The sequence below is a fragment of the Pipra filicauda genome, unplaced genomic scaffold (genome assembly GCF_003945595.2).
Source record: "Pipra filicauda isolate LSUMZ 115617 unplaced genomic scaffold, ASM394559v2 scaffold115_size4368891_pilon, whole genome shotgun sequence".
Lineage (NCBI taxonomy): Eukaryota > Metazoa > Chordata > Aves > Passeriformes > Pipridae > Pipra > Pipra filicauda.
In genome coordinates this window covers 2,426,470-2,445,161 of record NW_024103607.1, presented here as the reverse complement: position 1 = coordinate 2,445,161, position 18,692 = coordinate 2,426,470, and the positions used below count along the sequence as shown (strand labels likewise).

At 37.8% G+C, this 18,692-nt stretch overlaps 1 protein-coding gene across 5 annotated transcripts in view; it reads left to right on the top strand.

Moving 5' to 3' along the window:
- Window positions 1–18,692, top strand: part of ARHGEF7 (Rho guanine nucleotide exchange factor 7) — a 127,007-nt gene that overhangs the window by 86,013 nt on the left and 22,302 nt on the right. For all 5 annotated transcript variants that reach the window (XR_003544974.2, XM_027743406.2, XM_027743405.2 and 2 more), the window contains 8 exons: window positions 6,111–6,249; window positions 7,128–7,187; window positions 8,382–8,528; window positions 10,405–10,491; window positions 13,906–13,984; window positions 15,377–15,516; window positions 16,164–16,388; window positions 18,020–18,113. Coding sequence is in view for 4 of the 5 variants with exons in the window: in XM_027743406.2 (XP_027599207.1) it covers window positions 6,111–6,249; window positions 7,128–7,187; window positions 8,382–8,528; window positions 10,405–10,491; window positions 13,906–13,984; window positions 15,377–15,516; window positions 16,164–16,388; window positions 18,020–18,113 (971 nt within the window). In the remaining variant the exon portion in view is untranslated. The remainder of the gene's footprint in view (window positions 1–6,110; window positions 6,250–7,127; window positions 7,188–8,381; window positions 8,529–10,404; window positions 10,492–13,905; window positions 13,985–15,376; window positions 15,517–16,163; window positions 16,389–18,019; window positions 18,114–18,692) is intronic.

Genomic DNA, 18,692 nt, shown 5'->3' with positions numbered 1-18,692 from the left:
GCACTGGAGGGAGGGATGGGCCCAACTGCCCATCAGAGGTCAAAAGCCTGCAAAAAAGTCTCCTAGAATGCACAAATCATTAACCGTGTCAGTCTCTGACAACTGCAGCTGGTGAGAGCAGTACTGCCTTGATAACGTGGTGTTTAGTCAAAGTAGCTCTGGTTCCTCTGTGTGCTTCTGATCATAGACATATATGCTTGCGTTCCGGTAAGAGAAGGAACAGAATGAGCAACTGAAGGTGTAAAAGAATGAGTTTCCCTCAGATTAAGAAACCCAGTTGGATACAAAGTACAGAAGTGGGTAATTACAGCAGAGTAAGGAGTGCCAGGAACATGAAGTGTTACCTACCTGGGGAAGATCACAAGCCATAAAGTTCAGTACAAGGAGAAAGTCCAATAAAGAAAAAGAGGGGGCAGAAGCTAGGACTGGCACTTTGTGTGGACTGCATCAAAAAATGACAAGAGGAAAGGTATTTAAATATAGAAATTACTGAAAGGTGGATAGTAAAAAAAGTTTAACAACTCCCACTGATCAGTGGACATAAGACTCTTCTGAAGAAATATGGACAGTGCAGACCCAATGTAACCAGCATTAGGTATGTAATTTTTGGAGGAGTGGAGTGTGGTGTTAAGTTTTCTTTACTTTGTTTAAACAACACTGTGTTTATTTTAAAACAAAAGAAAAATGTTCCCAAAAGAAAATTAAGTTGATGAAAAAGCAGCCAAAAATTACTGACAAACACCTGCCTCTTTTGTTTTGCTAAGTGGCAAGTATTGAGCCAGCTCTCAGCACCAAGAAGGCTATTCACAAATCTTTGCTTGTTCAAATATTAATTTTGCTAGGTTCTTGTGTTCTCTTAGATAACATATCCCAAGCATATTCTACACTTGCATCACAGACGTACCAGTCTGGATAAAATTTGTGGAGCTGAAACATCACAATTACTCTGAGTAACTGGAGCATGGAATACAGATCAGCTTGAGTCAGAAAACTCTTTGTGCCTCCCCCACTTTGGAGGATCCCTGAGCCTGCAAGTGTGCAGGCTGATGTCATACGCCAAGCAGCAGTCCCTGGGAGAGGAGCTTGACTGGGAAGTTTAGCCCTAGGAAATTAAAAGCTGCAGTAGAGGGGTTGCTGAGCCAAGCTGTGTCACAACGCTCTCAAAATGCGGTGCCTGTGTTCAGTCCTCAGACCCCTCAGCAGTGATAGCTCGTGCTCCATCTCTTACAAACAGAGTCCTACTTCAGAAGTGTAAGTTGTGGTTTTAAATGATTTTTCTGGATCTGCTTTCCTCAAGTTTAAATAGCCTTTTTTTTCTTTGCCTTCTGTTATTTGTAGGCACATCTGAACTTGTTTTCTTCCCTCCCCCAGTCTGATTTGCAGCTTTTGAGGCAGATATACTATGAAAGATTTGAATATATTAATAAGGCTTAAAGACACTTTTCATGGTGACCTTTAAAATATCTCAAGTGTGAACTAAGTCTAGTCTGGAATGGGGAGAACTCTTCAGCTTGAGATTTCAGAATAAATGAAGCACAGCACTTTAGTATGCTTCTCTGCATTTTATTGTGTAAAATAATGTAAGTAGTGAATTAAGGTCTCATCTGCCTCTTTCTGAGAAGCTACTTAGGCAGTTGTGACTGAGTTGATGATTTCACCATTCAAAAGTTTTTCCTGTTCAGCTAAATGATACCTTTTTTTTTTTTTTTAAATGTACTGCGTAGCTGTGGGCTGGAGTTTCGTTTAGTGCATGCTGCCTAGGAGACTGTGGTGCTTGCAGTCATCAATTGAAATTGTGACATGAAAGAGCCATTGTCTTTGGCAAAGCAGCTGACACTGACTTTTTTTAAGCTGCAATTAATTAAAAGCCAGTTGTGAACTGTTGTCATGTTTGAACAGGATTTTAAACCACTCAGAGGTTATTGAAAGTAAACTCTTCCATTATATCCTGTATTGTGTTTATCTTTTGTGACTAAATGAAAGACATTCACTTTGAGCTAAAGTAACATCCACATTTTGATGGGTATTTTATGTCAACAAAGCTGCAGAGGTGGCAGATTGGTATAGCATAAGTAGAATGATAACGGGGTCTGCATGATGGAACTGTTCGGACAAAATTTTGGGAACTGTTGTATTAGTGGAGCGTGTGCACGTGTTCAGACTGGAGCTTGAGCAAGCTGGCATGTCAAAACTTGTCAGAGGGAAGTGCAGAATTGTATGAAAGAAAATATTGTCCTCTTGGGAATGTTGGGAGGAAAACTACATCATTCAGTTTTAATTACACCTATTAACACTTCTCAGTATAAAAGGCTTGCTGATGATGCCATTGCTAAGCCTGTTTTTCAGGACTTTGTGTACATTTCCAAGTGAGCTGAGGTTTAAACTTGCTCCATGGGTTCCTATACTGTGATTAAGTAAAAAGATGATGATAAACAACCAAGTATCACTTGAGCAGTGAATGGCATAACCAAAGAGTGTGTTTAGTTTAAGGGATTGCAGAGGAGATAGCAAAAGCAAGTTAATGCCAGGTTTTTATTTCAGGTTTCCATGTAGTCGGTTTTAACTCAGGCTACAGTGAGGTTTTTTGTGCTTTCTCACGTCTGTTTTATAATGCTGTAGTAAAGATGAAATGGAACAACAATAGTGAAAATTAGAGATGTGAATGTGGGTGAAATGGTAACCAATGTTCCTTCTGCTGTAGAAGCGCTAAATTTAAAAAAAAAGGGAGAAGGAAGTGCCTGCCTTGTGTTAGTGGGTAGCTTAGCAAATATAATTTATATAATGTGTTTGTATACACCTGACAGCATGGAGATGGCCGAAGTAATTAGGAATGGGGGTTTTCACCTTTTTGCAACCTAAGGGCAAAAACTAGCACCGATCAGAACAGTGTTAAATTGAATGGCCTGTGGTATTTGAGATTGGCTGCTGTGTAGGGGTGAAAAGAGAAGCTGCATAATACTTGTATGAATTGTGCTGCCTGAAATGCAGAAGAATAGTAGATAATGTAAAGGGGCAGAGCTGGTAAAATTAAGCAGCAGGGGCTGTGTGTCTGACTGAAGCAATCAAAATGTAGTGAATGAGTATAAATAGCTACTCTCCCTTGGTTCTCATAGCAAATGTCTTTCACTTCAAAAAGATGAAATATGATGAAATACTGTATGTAACCTAACTTTATAATGCTGACATGGATGGGAGTGCTTACAGGTAGAATTAGTGGATAAAACAAAAAAAGCAGTGATCTGCACATGATCAGTGTCATACACATAGTGAATTGAAATTTAAAACCACTGGGTGTCTCCTGACAGAATGACTTTCACAGGTGAACTTTGGTAAAGCTTCCTGTGGAAACTGGGTGTCATATCTTCATTACTTACTGGAAACAGTTTCTTTCCTTTAATCTGAGTCAGGAGAGGACATGCCACTGCAGCATAGCCATGCAGCTTGATGTTTCAGCGAATTTCCCGGAATATTTGACCAAGAAGTAACTGGTAACACTGTAAAACCAAGACATAGTTATCAGTAAAAATCTTTAGTCTTGTTTAGGGTGCCACTGGAATCAGTTGTCAAGTTCTGAAGTTCATGTGATTTTCTGCTGAGCCAGGGCTGGGACTAAGAAAGCATTAGGCAAAGTAGGTCTTCAGACTCTAGGTATTCAAAGTTGGCCAGCTTTACCTAATTTTAAATTTAAGTTCAGAAAGTACTCAGGCTTATGACTCTTCCTGCAAGGTATTGTAGGAGGTTGTTCAATGAGTTTTAATTTTGGCTAAAACCTGATTATGTCACGAGCTGATTTTAGGAGGCCTGGAATTGCTGATACATCTTGCTTTAAAGGGATGTAGCAAAGTCTTTCTTAAGTGTGCCTAGCCCTTCTCTTTGCATCTTTAAAATGCACAGCAGGTGTTGGGAAATCCCCTCACCCTTTTTCTGGACTGAGCAGTTGAATGCAGCAGAAATTGCACAAATACATGCACGAAGGAGTGCCTGGGCCTTGTTAGAATGGGGGTGGTGAGCTCTAAAAAGAGGTGACGTAAAGTGATGTTGGACCTGACAATTCAGAAACAGTGCTGGATATACATAAGCAAGGTAGTGTAAGTAAATACTGATTAATTAATCTGGAGACAAGTAAACTTGGAGTAAACTGTATGGAAAAGTACCTTCTCTTCTGTGAACATCTGAGAGATGAATGATCCATATGAGATAGTGGGTAAAGCACTTACATTGGGGTGGGAATGTTACAGTTTGTAGAACTATAGAATCATTTCGGTTGGAAAAGACCTTTAAGATCAAATCCAGCTGCCAAGTCTGCCACTAAACCATGTCCCTAAGCACCATGTTGATGTCTTGTTCCACTGTCTTCATCTATTTGGACAAATTACATTAATAAACAGTGTCACTTGTTCTGAAATGAGGGGGAGTATGTGTATGTGTCTTGGGGGAAGTACAATGGTCTGTTTTGTCTTAATGTACATAATACTTTTAAATACCATGACTCACTGATAATTGAGTGCGTGTATTATGTCAGTGTCTTGTCAGTGTCTTTTCCCTATGGAATTCGAGCAGGTCAAGATTTGCTTTCACTTCTGCATGGAAACACTGTGCCCTAGGTTTGGAGATCTTTGCCCTTTCCTTTTGTTAATGTGGCCATAATGTAACAAGTGTACATGTCCTTTATTGCTGTTTGATATTTGACACTGTTTTCTTTTTTACACTTTCTGAAAGTACTAAATATGGTATCTGGCTAAGGCTTCCTTTGAAAAATGAGACAATGCCAATGACTAGAGAGGGGGAAAAAATTAAGTAGTAGTTCTGATTTATGAGAGCGTAATGCTATCGAGCAGTAGGAAGTAAAGACTTTCAGAATATCTTAGAGTGGAGTTTACTCGACTGTCACATGAGAATAGCATTTTTTTCTTGTGTGTTTTTTTTTTTGAGAACTAGTTAATTTACTATAATAAGGGCTTAAAACATGAGCAACCTCATCTGCAGATGTCTAGAATACTTGAATGTAAGATGCTATCTTTTTAATAAGCAACTTTCTGAATTTCTTTTATTTAGATTTTGTTTTTAGAATCCTGTGTTCTTCTGCAACTTGTATTTTGTGAAGCCTGGCAATCAGCCCAAGTGCTGCCATATCTTCCTTTCCCAATAGAGAGGGCTCATTTTGTTCCTGGTAACTTAAACTCTTGAAAAGCTAGTTCTCCTCCACCATAATCCTCTGAAACCTCTGATTTATAAGGAAGCAGAAGACGTAGCTATTTTGTCTCCTTGATAGCAAAGTGAGCTGAAATTCTCAGATGCACTGCTTTTTCAACTGAGTTAATGTAAAAAGTTGAGTGGCTGGACCAGTTCTTGTAAAAGATTCAAATATGAAAAAACATCTGGAGAAGGGGAAGTAGCAATCCTTGATACTTGGAGAGCAAGTATTTCTTACAACAGCTTTGCTGTCGAAACAAGTTATGTTGTGTTAAGCACACCCTTAGTGAAACCCTAACTCAATTTAAGAATAGATTACACAGTAATTACTTCTACCATTTGTATGGATGTTCATTACTTTTTTGCAGTAAAACTTTGGATGTGTGAGATGAGGTCATTAAACATGTAAGTGTGGGAGGGAAGAAAGTCCTGAAACGTTCTGTGTCTTCTCATTAGTGCCTGACACCTAAAAAATAGTAATTTTTATTTAAATATGAAGCCATTGACTTGTATATTACCTGTGTAAACCACCTCTAAGGTCAGCTGTTATTTTACTAGAATAAAGAACTAAGCAATAGAATATAGTGCAAATGGTTTTGTTCTTTAATCATTGCTTGGATGGGGTAGCATTTAGGAATTGCCTTCGAGCAATGGTTGCTTAGAATGCTGGATTGGATCCTGTGTCTGTTTTTCCCTGGAAGGACCCCAAATCTACAGATGGCTTTGTTCCTGTAATTTATTTAATGCATAAACCGATCACAGCACTTAAGTTGTATTGAATTACTTTTTTATTTATTTGACCCCTTGTTTTATTGGCATATTTTGTTGTAGATGAAAAATTGCAGTCAAAAATCCAATGTAATTTTAGTTGTCTTGATAATTTAATCTTAATTTGCTTAAATATCTTGTGTACACAGTGAGGAGCTAGGAGAATTCATGGAGATGAAAGGTGCCAACAGCCCTGGGATCCTTGTACTGACCACGGGCCTCAGCAAACCTTTTATGCGTCTGGATAAATACCCCACGTTACTCAAAGAACTTGAAAGGCACATGGAGGTATATCTTATCAGCATTTATGTTCCAGCTTAATGATGATTTGACAACAATTATTTTAAAGGTACATGTCAAACATGATGGGACCCAAAACTACATTTGTTTGCTCTTCCGTCAGCCTTCTAAAGTACAGGCTGCAATGGTTTATTTAAGATTCGGTGCAGTGAAACTTCCTGTAAAAACTAAACATTTAAAGTAAAACTGTCCAGAGAAGCTAATCATCACTCTTAGAACAGTCTTATAGGGGTCTTTAGTTGGCTTGGCATCGAATGTGTCTCCTGCATACTACCTGAGGCCCCTTTATCTTGTAGAAGGAGTGCTGTTTCTCACCTCAGCATGTTGAACACATCACCAAAATAGTCCCTTTGACTCCTACTCACCACTGTTCAAAAGTGATTGTTACAATACGGGAAGATGTTCAAGGAGCTACTGTTTTCACCTTTGCATTTTGTAGGTTAGATGTTTGGAGTATGAACAAAGGAGAGAAACAGAAGGCATATGGGTCTTGTCACACAACTTGGTTTGTCAGTCAGTGACAACGGAACATGCTAGTTGGTCTGTAAGGAATCATGTCTGTGACAAAGCTAACATGCCAAATAAAACTCTCCTCTTAGGATTTCAAAATCTCTTATCCACTAGGTCTTGTAAAACTTCTGTGGCTCTATTTAAAGTGTAAGTAGGAATGTGACAAATAACTGCAGTTTTACTAGAAGCGACACCCACCAGTCTTTGATATAAAACGACCACGAAAAGAGAGCAGATCAGTCTACAAATTCAATTTTGCAGAATTGTTTATTTGTTTGTAGTTCAGCCTCTAACATTTTTTTAATTAATTGTACTGGAACTAAACTTTTTATGTATGTTTTCTCCATTGCTTTTAGGATTATCATCCGGATCGTCCAGATATTCAAAAATCCATGACTGCCTTCAAAAATCTTTCTGTAAGAGTCATAAAAGACTAGATTATCTATTTTAAGTAGAATATTTTCTAATTTTATCTCCCTCTATTGCTTAAAAATGTGACCTTTTTTTGTAACTGTTTGTATAGTAAATTTTTGAAAGCCTGGAAGTTCATGCTGTTTGTAGGCAGAACTAAGAATGGTAATTTAGGATGGGGAGTTGCAGCAAATAGATTGTTGATGTCAGAGTTGCACAAAGGATTCTGCACCTCTGTCTGCCCTCTCATCATGCTTCATTTCCCTTTCTACCGGTGCTAACATAAGTAGTGTCCTGAAGAAGGGCTTTGTTAAACAAAGCAGTACGTTTTCTGATGTTTTTTAAGTGCATTCCTTCTCAGGTAATGGTGTTGGAGCTGGGGGAGAGAGGATGAAGAGGAAAGTGCTAGTGAAGTTCAGAAGATGCAAGACTTTCAGTAATAATTGGAACACTGGAAGCCTAATTTGAACAGATGAGCTGTCTGTTACTGCCTTTACAAAAGAAACCAAAACCCACACCTCAACTGCAACAAGCATATAATTAATGCAGTCTGAGTTACAATAAACTTAATGTTTTATGCTTCCTGTTAGGAATGTGTGCCGGTGGTAACCTGGCATTTTCTATTTTTTATTTTTTTTAAATCAGAAATTTAGTGTTATCAGTGTTCAGAAGAGGTTTGTGGATTCCATCCTGTTGGGTGCTATACAAACAAGAGGAAACAATTCTTGCTGAGAAAAATTCAAATTAATAGAAGCAGGTTGGAGACACTTAATAAAAATAGGAACACCGGGTTATATGTGCTCGTTGTTTGCACAGATGGCATGTGTCTTTTTACTGAAGAAAGAGGCTTTCTTGTATAGACATGTATTTCTGATAGATGTGTTACTCTTTTCTGCTGAGCACATTTGGACATACGAAAATTTGAAATATAAAGAAAGGAGAAATTTGAGAAACAACTATGACTGAATTTGGAACGGTAATTGGAGTCAGTGTATTGAAAAGTAAAATATTTAAGTTAGCAAAACTAGTTTATAAAAAATATTGGTCATAGTCATCTAAATGAAAATGCTTCAAGTAAGGTGCTGTCTTCTGTGTACCAGAAGCCCAACAATAAATACAACTGTAATGATATTTCTATCCTTAACCCATTCCAAATTGATGGAGTTAATAGAAGTGGTATTTTTCCCTATGTTTGTTAGGCACAATGTCAAGAAGTACGGAAGCGGAAAGAACTTGAACTACAAATACTGACAGAAGCTATCCGTTGTTGGGAGGGAGAGGATATTAAAACACTTGGCAATGTGATTTACATGTCCCAGGTCATGATTCAGTGTGCTGGAAGTGAGGTAACGTCCTTCTCATCTTTACTGCTGGTCTTTCCATTTTGAATAAAGTTCATTATAATCATTATGCAACAGAAATAAACAGAATGCTTCAGAGATGCTAATCTAAGTTAAAATCTGTCTCTGTTGATTTAAAGCCTTTTTTCAAAACCTGAAAAAAAAAATTTCCTCGAAGATGGATGCTTTCATCTGTAAAATTTATTGAAAAGTGACCGAATACAGCAGTTATAAATACTGTAAGATGATTTTTGCAGGACTGTTTTGAATGTGCATAATTAAACAGGATTTTTCATGTGTAGTTATGTTACAGGATCATTTTGCATAGCAGTTATCACAGTGTGTTTTAAATAGCAAATACGTTCAAGTTTTATGTTGTAAAGTGTCTGGGGCATACGTTTCTTCCTGTTTTGGGCACATTGCTCAAGTAGTAAATTTTGAAATGCGCGCTTGAGATATTCTGTTATTCTGTGATTCAGAAATGGAATAAGATGATACAATAGAAAGTTGAAAGTGTCAAAGTCTGGGGTGATTTTTTTTTTTTAACCAAAGAAACAAACAAACCACACAAAGAAAAGCTTGTACTACTATTTTACCTATGTTAAAATAATCTTAAAAGCAAGTGTTAACAGAAAGGAAATGTTGTATGAGTTACTGACATATTTTTACTGCTTGTTGTTCCCCTGAAAATTAAATGAAGCTTTAAACCTGGTGGGGGCTTTTGAATTGCAACCTCATTCAGTCAGCTTCCTGCCTTGGAACAAAGATGTCCATAAATATAAAGAAAAAGAAAAATGTTTATGCAACTGAATATTTAAAAGTTAGTCACTCGATATTTTTCTCTCAGATACTTAGTTAGGTGCTAAAGTAAATAAATAAGATTCAGTAGAGCTAATAGTGCATCTTCTGCAGTCATGTCTCTTTTTGAAGTCTTCAAAACAAATCATCACCCCCCACTCTCATTATGAGATAGAATGTCAAATGGAAGGGACTTCTAGAAGTTTCTGCATAGCACTACATCTTTTTGACTAGATATAGAACAGTTTCATTTGTGCACCAGCAATGGGGTTTGGTTTTCTCTTTTTGAAAATGATACAGACCTTTGTAAATGTTTACTGAAGAACAGGAACATTAAAACTTACTAAGGACTTATATTTTTGCAAAGATGCTGGAAATTAAGACAGTGGCTTTGTCAATGGATGTATTTGTTTTGTCATAATGTTTTAATTTAGTGCTTCTCTGTTTTGTTGTCTGTAGCAGTAGATTAAGAGTACACTTACTGCTCCTTCCCTAAAAATACCCCAAAACAAGACCACAATGGACAATTCCATACATGAAACCATCAAATTAAAATCAGACCAAAATAATGAGTGCTTTTCTTCTGACTACAGAAATTATTGATTTGTTTTTAGTACTTTGGGACATAATCCAATATTTAAAAATCTGATCTCTCCAATTTGAGAGACCACAGTCTTGATACTATTGTAACAGCATCCATTTAAATTATATTAAGAAATATACCCAATATGTAATTTTGTTTTTGCTGAAATTGGCCAAACAGTGGTTGTCATATTAGACAAGGTCAGTATTTCACCCAGACTGTAAAATTTTTCTTTTAAAATATTAGGCTGTACTCTCCAGGACATAGTATAGGCATGTGTTAGTAGCACTTTTCAAGTAGAAAATAAATAATTCTGTCTTCTTTCCTTTCTTTTCTTTTCTTTTTTTTAATTTCCATGGAAAGTTAATTTTGCAGCAAGCAAATATTTGCAGAGTAATCATGGAGTTGTAATGTTGATAGTTTTTAATAATGTAAAATGGAAAAAGGGGGGAGGGGACTTGTGATGTTGTATTTACTTTTTCATTTTCTTCTTTTAACAAGGAAAAGAATGAAAGGTATCTTCTTCTCTTCCCTAACATTTTGCTAATGTTGTCTGCCAGCCCAAGAATGAGTGGGTTTATCTATCAGGTAAAGTAATGCATGTACCTATGTGTATAAATGTGCGGGGGGGGGGGTGTTTTTTCCAAATCATATTTCATAGAAAACTTGGAAAGATTAAACTTCTGCATTTATAAAGGTAAAAGGTAAAATTCCAGCCTATGAGGTTGTTTTTTTTTTTTTCTTTTTTGCAGCTGTGACTATCAGCAAGGAGGGTTTTTTTACCTTGTTAGTAGTTGCTAATGAAAGGAAGTATCAGTAGCTTTTTAGATCTACACAGAAAAAGTGTGCTGTTGCATAGGTTTGTTAGTGCTCTTTGACTGCTGCTTGAGTCTTAACAAAATTACACAGCCCTTTTAAGCTTTCCTTGATAGGCATTGGGCTTTTACCATCAGTTTGTTTATATGGAGCTACATCAGTGTTTTATCTTTGAATCAGCAGACCGCTTTTAAAATTAATCTTTTAGTTTTTTTATTTAATGATTGTTGAGACAGTGTAGAAGTCGTTCTGGGGCTCGCAGATTAGATTCCCTCTGGATGAAGCTGAACTGGAAGGCACACTCCAAAAATGCACTTGATCTGCTCTGACTGTTGGAGAAGATCAAGTACATGGGCTGACATTCAGTCCCTAGCCCCAACCTAGGGCTAGCCCAGTGTAACACCACCAGAAATGCATACGATGTGGCCTTTGGGACCTTAGCACTAGGCGTTTCCCTCCACAAATCCTCTGCTCACTGCTGGTAGACACAGTCTTGGAGCTTTTCTACCAAGTTCCTTTTCTGACTACTTGTGGCTGTTACCCCACAGGCCTATTCCAGAGATGGAACAACTCTGCTTTAGTGCAGGAAGATGACTAGTGTTTGGGTTGACTCCCCTGTAGCTCTAGGGCATGTTTCGCAGAGGCACTTTACATTTTGGATGTGTAGTTCCAAAGACTCCCGACAGGCAAATGCACAGTCCATGACTTTTTGAAATCTGTATAAATGTTCTTCAAGTATTGCCACACAGGTTTGAGACATCACAGTAAAGCACCAAAAGCAAGGGAAAAACTGCAACAAAGTTCTAAAAAGATTTCACCTTCTAGAAGTGCTTCTGTAAATCAGGCACTTGAGCAGTTTATTCCTTTCTCCTGATTTGCCTGCTTTGAAGGAATGCTGAAGCTTAGTCATTTGGTGTTCCTGTTTTATCAACCAGAGTCAGTCACAAAATGTGACTTTTTTTTTTTTCTATTAAGAGGTAATAAATTCCAAAATTTATGTTTGGATTCCTACCTTACCTTCCACGATAGTAGCTGTATTTGTCAGAAATGGTGTTGCCTTAGGTAGTTCAAGTGGACTGTTGAGTTTCTTAGCTTTGTGCTCTTTCTGATTGTTCCAATGTTGATGGAGGTCCTAGAAAAGGCAGGTTCCAAGTGGCACGTTCAGAATTTCTGATGTAGGTAGATTCTCGTGTACTGATTAAAAAGGCAACTGACTGGGAGTTTAATGTGTTAAAAAGCAGTATGAAATTAAACAATCTGTGAGGTTTTATTTTGCCTCTCCTACTGTATGTCACATTTCTTCATCCTCCCTCCCACTTTATCCCCTAGGTGCACATCACTGTTCAGGAAATAAGAAAATAAGCAATTTGCTGTGCATTTGTCTTCAGCTTCTACTCCGAATGGCCACAGCCCCTTCTTAGAATTCACCATCCAACCCTCCATTGAATGCAAATCTCTTAATTTCCTCATAATTTCTTGTATGATTTTCTTATCACTGAGCATGTCTCAAATTTGAATGACTACATATTTACAGCAAGGTAAAATTATTTTCAGCACTGTTTGTGTCTGAGACGGTGGCTCAGAGCCACGTCTGGATTGCATAATGTGGGCCTCCTGGACATTTTTTCTGAGGTTCATGCTTCAGAACTCAGATGGATATGGACAGAAGATGATGCAGTTCCCTCAGTCATTCCCACAGAAATTATGCCACTGGAGGCTGCATCCTTCATTACACCCTCCCTGCATTTCTGAATAGTCCAGTTGTCAACAGGCTTCAAATTATCTGGTTGATAGCGGTGATATCTGCCACATGAGCAAATGGGGAGAACTTTTAGCAGTGGTAAACTGAAGTCACAAGGAGCACAGACCATACTTCACAGGGGGACTACATGATTGTTTGTTCAAGGAAGGGGAATATAAATGTTTTACAAGTTCAGTTCCATTTTTCTCTGTGTTTTGCTGGCTGTACCTTATCCTGCCATGTGGTTCAGGTGATCTTTGTCACCAGTCTTTTGCTTAGTGTACCCCCATATTCCCTTCCCACCTATGTCAGCAGTTCTTGTACATCTCTCTGTTGTGGATGTATGCTGTGTTATTCATGAACCAGCAAACAGGGAAAAACAGGGAAAAGAGCAAATTTTAGCTGCATTGTAAGTGCACATGTCCACCACATTTCCTTCCGTGGGGAAGCTGCTGCAAGAGAACTCTTCCTTTCTCTTTGGTATCTTGGGCTCGAGCATGTTCTGTGCATACAGAATACCAAATGATTTTTCATTTCCAAGCTTGTAAGAAACCTTTGTCCATTCTACAGTTGTTAGGAAAGAAGAACAAATAAAGTCGGTTTTTATTCTTTTCTCTCATTGGAGCCAAAATTCCACAGTATATAGTATTTGCTCTTTTGCCAGCATGTGTTGAATAGTGTTTCTGTGCAGGAGAATACAGGATTTGTCTTAAAGAACTTTTATTAAAGTTGCAGTTTTGGTAAAGCCTTTCATCCTGAAAATATTTGATCTTATTTATTGTTCTGTGTTTTTAAAGGGTCAAAAAGTTATCCTAAACTGACTTTTTTTTCCTGCTTGACTGGGTTTAAAATGAGATCTTCTGCAAATTAGTATGTTTTTCTGAACAAAGATTACAAATTTGAAGGCATTTACTGCTTTCCCCTCCACCCCTAATATTTCTGTGAGTGAATTTAGTAGTGGCATTATTAGAGAAATAAATATTCAGTAAATAATTGATGCATTTGTTTAGTGGAATCTTTTTTTATAAATATACTTGTTCCACAGACCTTATTTTGAGAGCTAATCAAACAGTTCACAAACAAATATGCTTAAAGAAAGTCACCATTGCCTCTAATCATGTAACATGGATGACCCTGAAGGTCTCAGTTTCAAGAACCTGAGGGTATGAGGAGTGATCACTATTACGTTTGTATGGATTTCATAGCCTGCATAGGTACCAACTATTCTTATTGAAGTCACAGATGTCCTTTGCAGAAATTGGACATATGAAAAACTTCTGAGATGTTTGTGTTGTTTTAAATGTTTTTAAACCCATCAATGTGTGTGCGTTTGTCAATTTACTATGAATGTTTTTGTTCAGAGCTTAAAGTTAATATTTCCTTTACTTGGTAATGTTTTTGTGTGGTTTGGATTTAACTTCAGTGTTACTGCCCTTTTCTTTAAGGGAAAACTGCCCATGACTGGAATGACTATTACAAAGCTAGAAGACAGTGAAAACCATAAAAATGCATTTGAAATATCAGGTATTGCCCATTAATATTTTTATTTACTACTTATTCTAGGATATACTATTTCAGACATCAGATGCTCTGTCTGGACAGAGGAAAAAACTTTTTTGCTGTGAGGGTGACCAAGCACTGGCACAGGGTGCCTGGAGAGATCTCCGTCCTTGGCGTACTCTGAAGCTCACTGGCCGTGATCCCAGGCAACCACCTCTAGGTGTCTGTGCTTGAGCAGAGGGGTGCATGACCTACAGAGGTCCCTTACAGCCTCAACCTTCCTGTGATTATACAGATTTTGTAAGGCTGCTACCCAGAGCCTCACTTGAAGACTTTTTACTGCTTGTCTTAAGCAGTTAGGGAGCTATCTTTGTATGGGATTCATCCAGGAATTTCTGTATCTTAATGAATGGAGGCAGTGGCCTTGGAGAAGGTCCTTTATAACAAAGCAGTTTACAGTATGCTGTTCACTGGAAGAACAGGAGTTCTAGAGACTCTGGAAAAGCTTTGAGCAAGAGCTTTCTTTTAGAAATGGTCCACCTCTTTCCTGAGAGAACTTTAGCATCTCTAATACTAATGATGATTGCTGTTGTGCTTATTTTGGATAATTTCTGTCTCTTAAGTCATTTGTTTCATCATATATCATATGTCCTTAGGCAATTTAAAGGACAGTGGGAGCAGGGTCCACAGAGTGGAGCTTCATACCTTCATTTATTTCCTGGATCAGTTCTGCTCCAAGCAGGTTGCATTAAAGTAAATGATTTTGACCCTCTCAAGTGGTTGACAGTATCATATCAATGCCATGAGGCACAGGGGAAAAAAAACTGTTGATGGTGTGTTTTTTGAGATGATGCTATGGAGCTGACCTCAAGAAGAATGTGATGGGTTAAATGGAGTTAATTGCAGAAATTAATTTTTGGTTAAGATTGCATTCCCAAATGACTTTTCCTCAACTTTAATACTGGATTCAGACCACTTTTATGTTGCCTTCTGAGAGACCAGTGAACTCTGTTTTATAACTTTTCGTGTATTGTAGCATACGGACTCAAGAATGACTTTTTGGGATATATGCTGGCTTTCCTGGTAAGAGTGTAAGGCTACTAGATGAACCTGACTCCTACATCTATTTCTTGATATTAAGGTTGTGCCTAATTACTAGATCTATGGAAGAAAATAGAACTTCTGTACTTGGCTAAGAATAACTACATGGAGGCAATGTCTGTGATGCCTATCTTAAGGCAACATCTGTTACAGCCTGGAAAAGTGGGATGCTGTTGTACTGAAAATAGAAGTTAAAATTTTTGCTTACTACTTAGAGGATATAAAGTTTTAGGAAATGAATGTCTTATAATTATGTTGCATTGACTAAGTTGTTCTTCTGTGATTTCCTATATGTTCTGGTATCTTTTCACCTAGGAAATATGATTGAAAGGATACTAGTTTCTTGTAACAACCAGCAAGATTTGCATGAATGGGTGGATCACCTGCAGAGGCAAACCAAAGTCACAACTGTTGGGAATCCCACCATTAAACCTCACTCTGTGCCGTCTCACACGGTAAGGAAGAGCTTCTGGGTTGAAGTGAATGAGCAGAATTAAGTTGTCTGGCAAATATACCACAAAGGGAAAGCATTACTTCTTTTAACCATTAGTAACAAGAACTGAATGTTGTGACTGTAGTTTAATGGGTCAAAAGACCATTCTGTTTTTAATTGTGGGAACAAAAAATGCTTAGATCTTGGTGTAATAGTTTAACTGGGTAAAAGAAAATTAGTTATCATTACTTTTTCTGTTTTGACCAAGTAATACATCACCGTCTTTTAAGTGTACTTAGAATAGTAGGTTTTAATTGGTGATGTATTTGACAGGCTGTGGAGAAACAATTTACTAAAGTAATTTCTTTTGAGTTCTGCATTTGAATTGTTGGATATGAATGGATCTAAATTTAGCTCTGTCCTCAGTAGAGAGAGAAGTGGGAGCAGGGCTGCTTGTAGCTATTCTTTCTTTAGTGTTTGCTCTGTGGTAGACAATGAAAATTGTTTAAGCTCCATTTTTTCAAAGAATTTAGTGTAAAAAATTTTCAGAGGCCAGCTGCAATAAACAGAAGTACTAGATAGCAAGTGAGATTATTTCACCAATCCTTGATGATACTATGTCTTCGTTAAGATAATATGCTTTCTTTCCTTTCCCATCATGTTTGACAGCTTCCTTCTCATCCAGTAACACCCTCCAGTAAGCATTCAGACAGCAAGCCAATACCACTGACTCCTGCGTACCACACTCTCCCTCATCCGTCACATCACGGGACTCCACATACCACGATAAACTGGGGACCGCTGGAACCTCCGAAAACCCCCAAGCCTTGGAGTCTGAGCTGCTTACGGCCCGCACCGCCACTGCGGCCTTCAGCTGCTCTTTGTTACAAAGAGGTGAGATGCAGCGGCCAAGAAGTAGGATTCTGTAGCAGGCCTACCATAGGAAGTTTTAACTTTTTTCACACACCACCATTTTACGATTTTGTGCATGTTTTTGTATAATATAAAGGTGATTTGACAGCCAATGCTGAATCAAAGGTAACGTACCAGTGCTGTTTGTTTCAAAGAGGAATTTAGTCTTACGGTTCAGAAGATACGAAGGCTTATTTTGTTTTGTTAAGTAGCATGTGGTATGAGAGAGGAAGCCGTTCCAAAAGCTATGAGTGTGTTTAGCCACATGGTAGGTTAATTTGGTCCTTCCGCTACATTTTGCGTAGTTTTGCCAAGAATAAGAAAACTTCAGATTTACATAAGAAGTTTGCATGTATGATAGAGTATTGCATGCTCTCTAGCCTGGTGGTATCTCCTGTTTCAGTATTTTTATCGTGCATTCTAATTATACTAGTGTAGTGTTAGCGCTACAGGGCCCAGAAAGTATCATGCACTTATGCCTTAGAACATTTTATTCTGCAAGTATGAGATGTTGACAGCAAAATTTTATTTTGCAGATATCTGAATTTCAGATTCATAGAAACTGTAGCCTAAACACTGTGTCCCAGCGGGGCCTGGCTGTGTTTTTGTTATTGTGGGGTTTGGGTTTGGTTCTTTTGTTTTGTTTGTTCGTGGCTTTTTGTTTTGTTTGTTTGTTTGCTTTTGTTTTGTGATGGCTGTGTGTGACACTTTTATTTTCTTTTGTAAATCCCCTAAACAACAAGGAAAAAGTGATAAAGTGCTCTGCATTGCAAGATTAGTATTGTAGCTTGGTTGCTACAAGAGGTTCTTCTGTTTGACTGTATTACTTTGGCTGTACTGTATGCTCTTTTTGTTATTTAACTTAAAATACTTTCATGCTTTCATGTGTAGGCTACTAAATTATCTGATATATTAAAATTTTATCATCTTTACAGTATTTAGCATACAATGATGCTCAAAACCTATCCTCATTTTCATTGATCTGTCCTGATCATTCACCTTTTACTTTCCTGTTCTTTATTTTCCTAGAAGATGTCTTGGGTCCTTAGGGTAAGGGGTAGACCAGCATATTTGAGCAGAAATGCTGCTGGGGTTTTTTTGGTTGGTTGGATGGTTTGGGTTTTCATTCTTTTACTTTTTGGGTTTTTTTTTGCTGTAGGGCTTTGTAAGAACAGACCTAAACTTTTACAAATTTTGGCTTTGAAGAGTATACTACCTGCCAAGCTTCCTTGTTAGGTCAATTTTTACCTGCTTCTAAGTAGACAAGTGAAATGGATCACGTCTCTTCAATAGTTCAGGAAAAAACCCTGTTTTAATGTATTCCTGCCTCTTCCCTTCACTCTAGCTCCCAAACAGCCTGTGTGCTTTTGCAGCAGCTTTTCTATATATTTCTGTTATTAGAACATATAAAATACCTGACTTTGTGTATAGTTGGAGGAAGGGTAGAGTGAAAATCAGCCAATTCAGGCAACTTGAAGGTGGCAAAAAATATTAAAAAACTTAGTTTTGGTGCTGTTAAAAGGTTTTTAGTTAGTAATTTCGGTATGCATCTTAGAAGTTAAACTTTTGAAATATTGTATAGAAGCTCTACTCTTTTTATTTTCCCCATACAGGATCTCAGTAAAAGCCCTAAAACCATGAAAAAGCTGCTTCCCAAACGCAAACCAGAACGGAAGCCGTCAGATGAAGAGTTTGCTCTGAGAAAAAGTAAGAGAGATTTGAACAAATGTCTGCATAATACAAGTGCTGGAATTAACATCAGTTCAAATTCTGTGAAAGTTAGGTGTACAGTGTAAGCAAATCTAACTTCCTCTCTCGTGTCAGGGGAGAGGGATACGTATCTCCAGAGGATAGTTTGTTTTATTCATTTTAGGTGCTTATGCTACAATGGCATTAGTTATTTTGTAGTGCTTTACTGATTAGGATCCACTGATACAGTGGATGTATGCTTGTGAAGTGCCTATTTCTACCTGTTTATTAGCGGGAAGTGAGGTTGAAGGTAGAGCCATGTAAAGTTCAGTAAGGTAAACCTGACTTTTAATACTGTAAACAACAATTTGAGGATTCTGTACCACTCTTGCAGAATACTTTGTAGCTATGTTCTTAAATTGATTATGGTAGGAGCTTCTGCTGAGCTTGGTTTTGGAAGGCTGGTTATTGCTGCTGAGTCAGAGATGAGTTGCTTCCGTGGTCACTTCTGAGATCCAACAGTCTTTTCTAACCTTCTATAAATAAGGTAATTTGCTCATCTGTAGCTAAAGAAATTGCAGAGCTTTAGACTGCTTG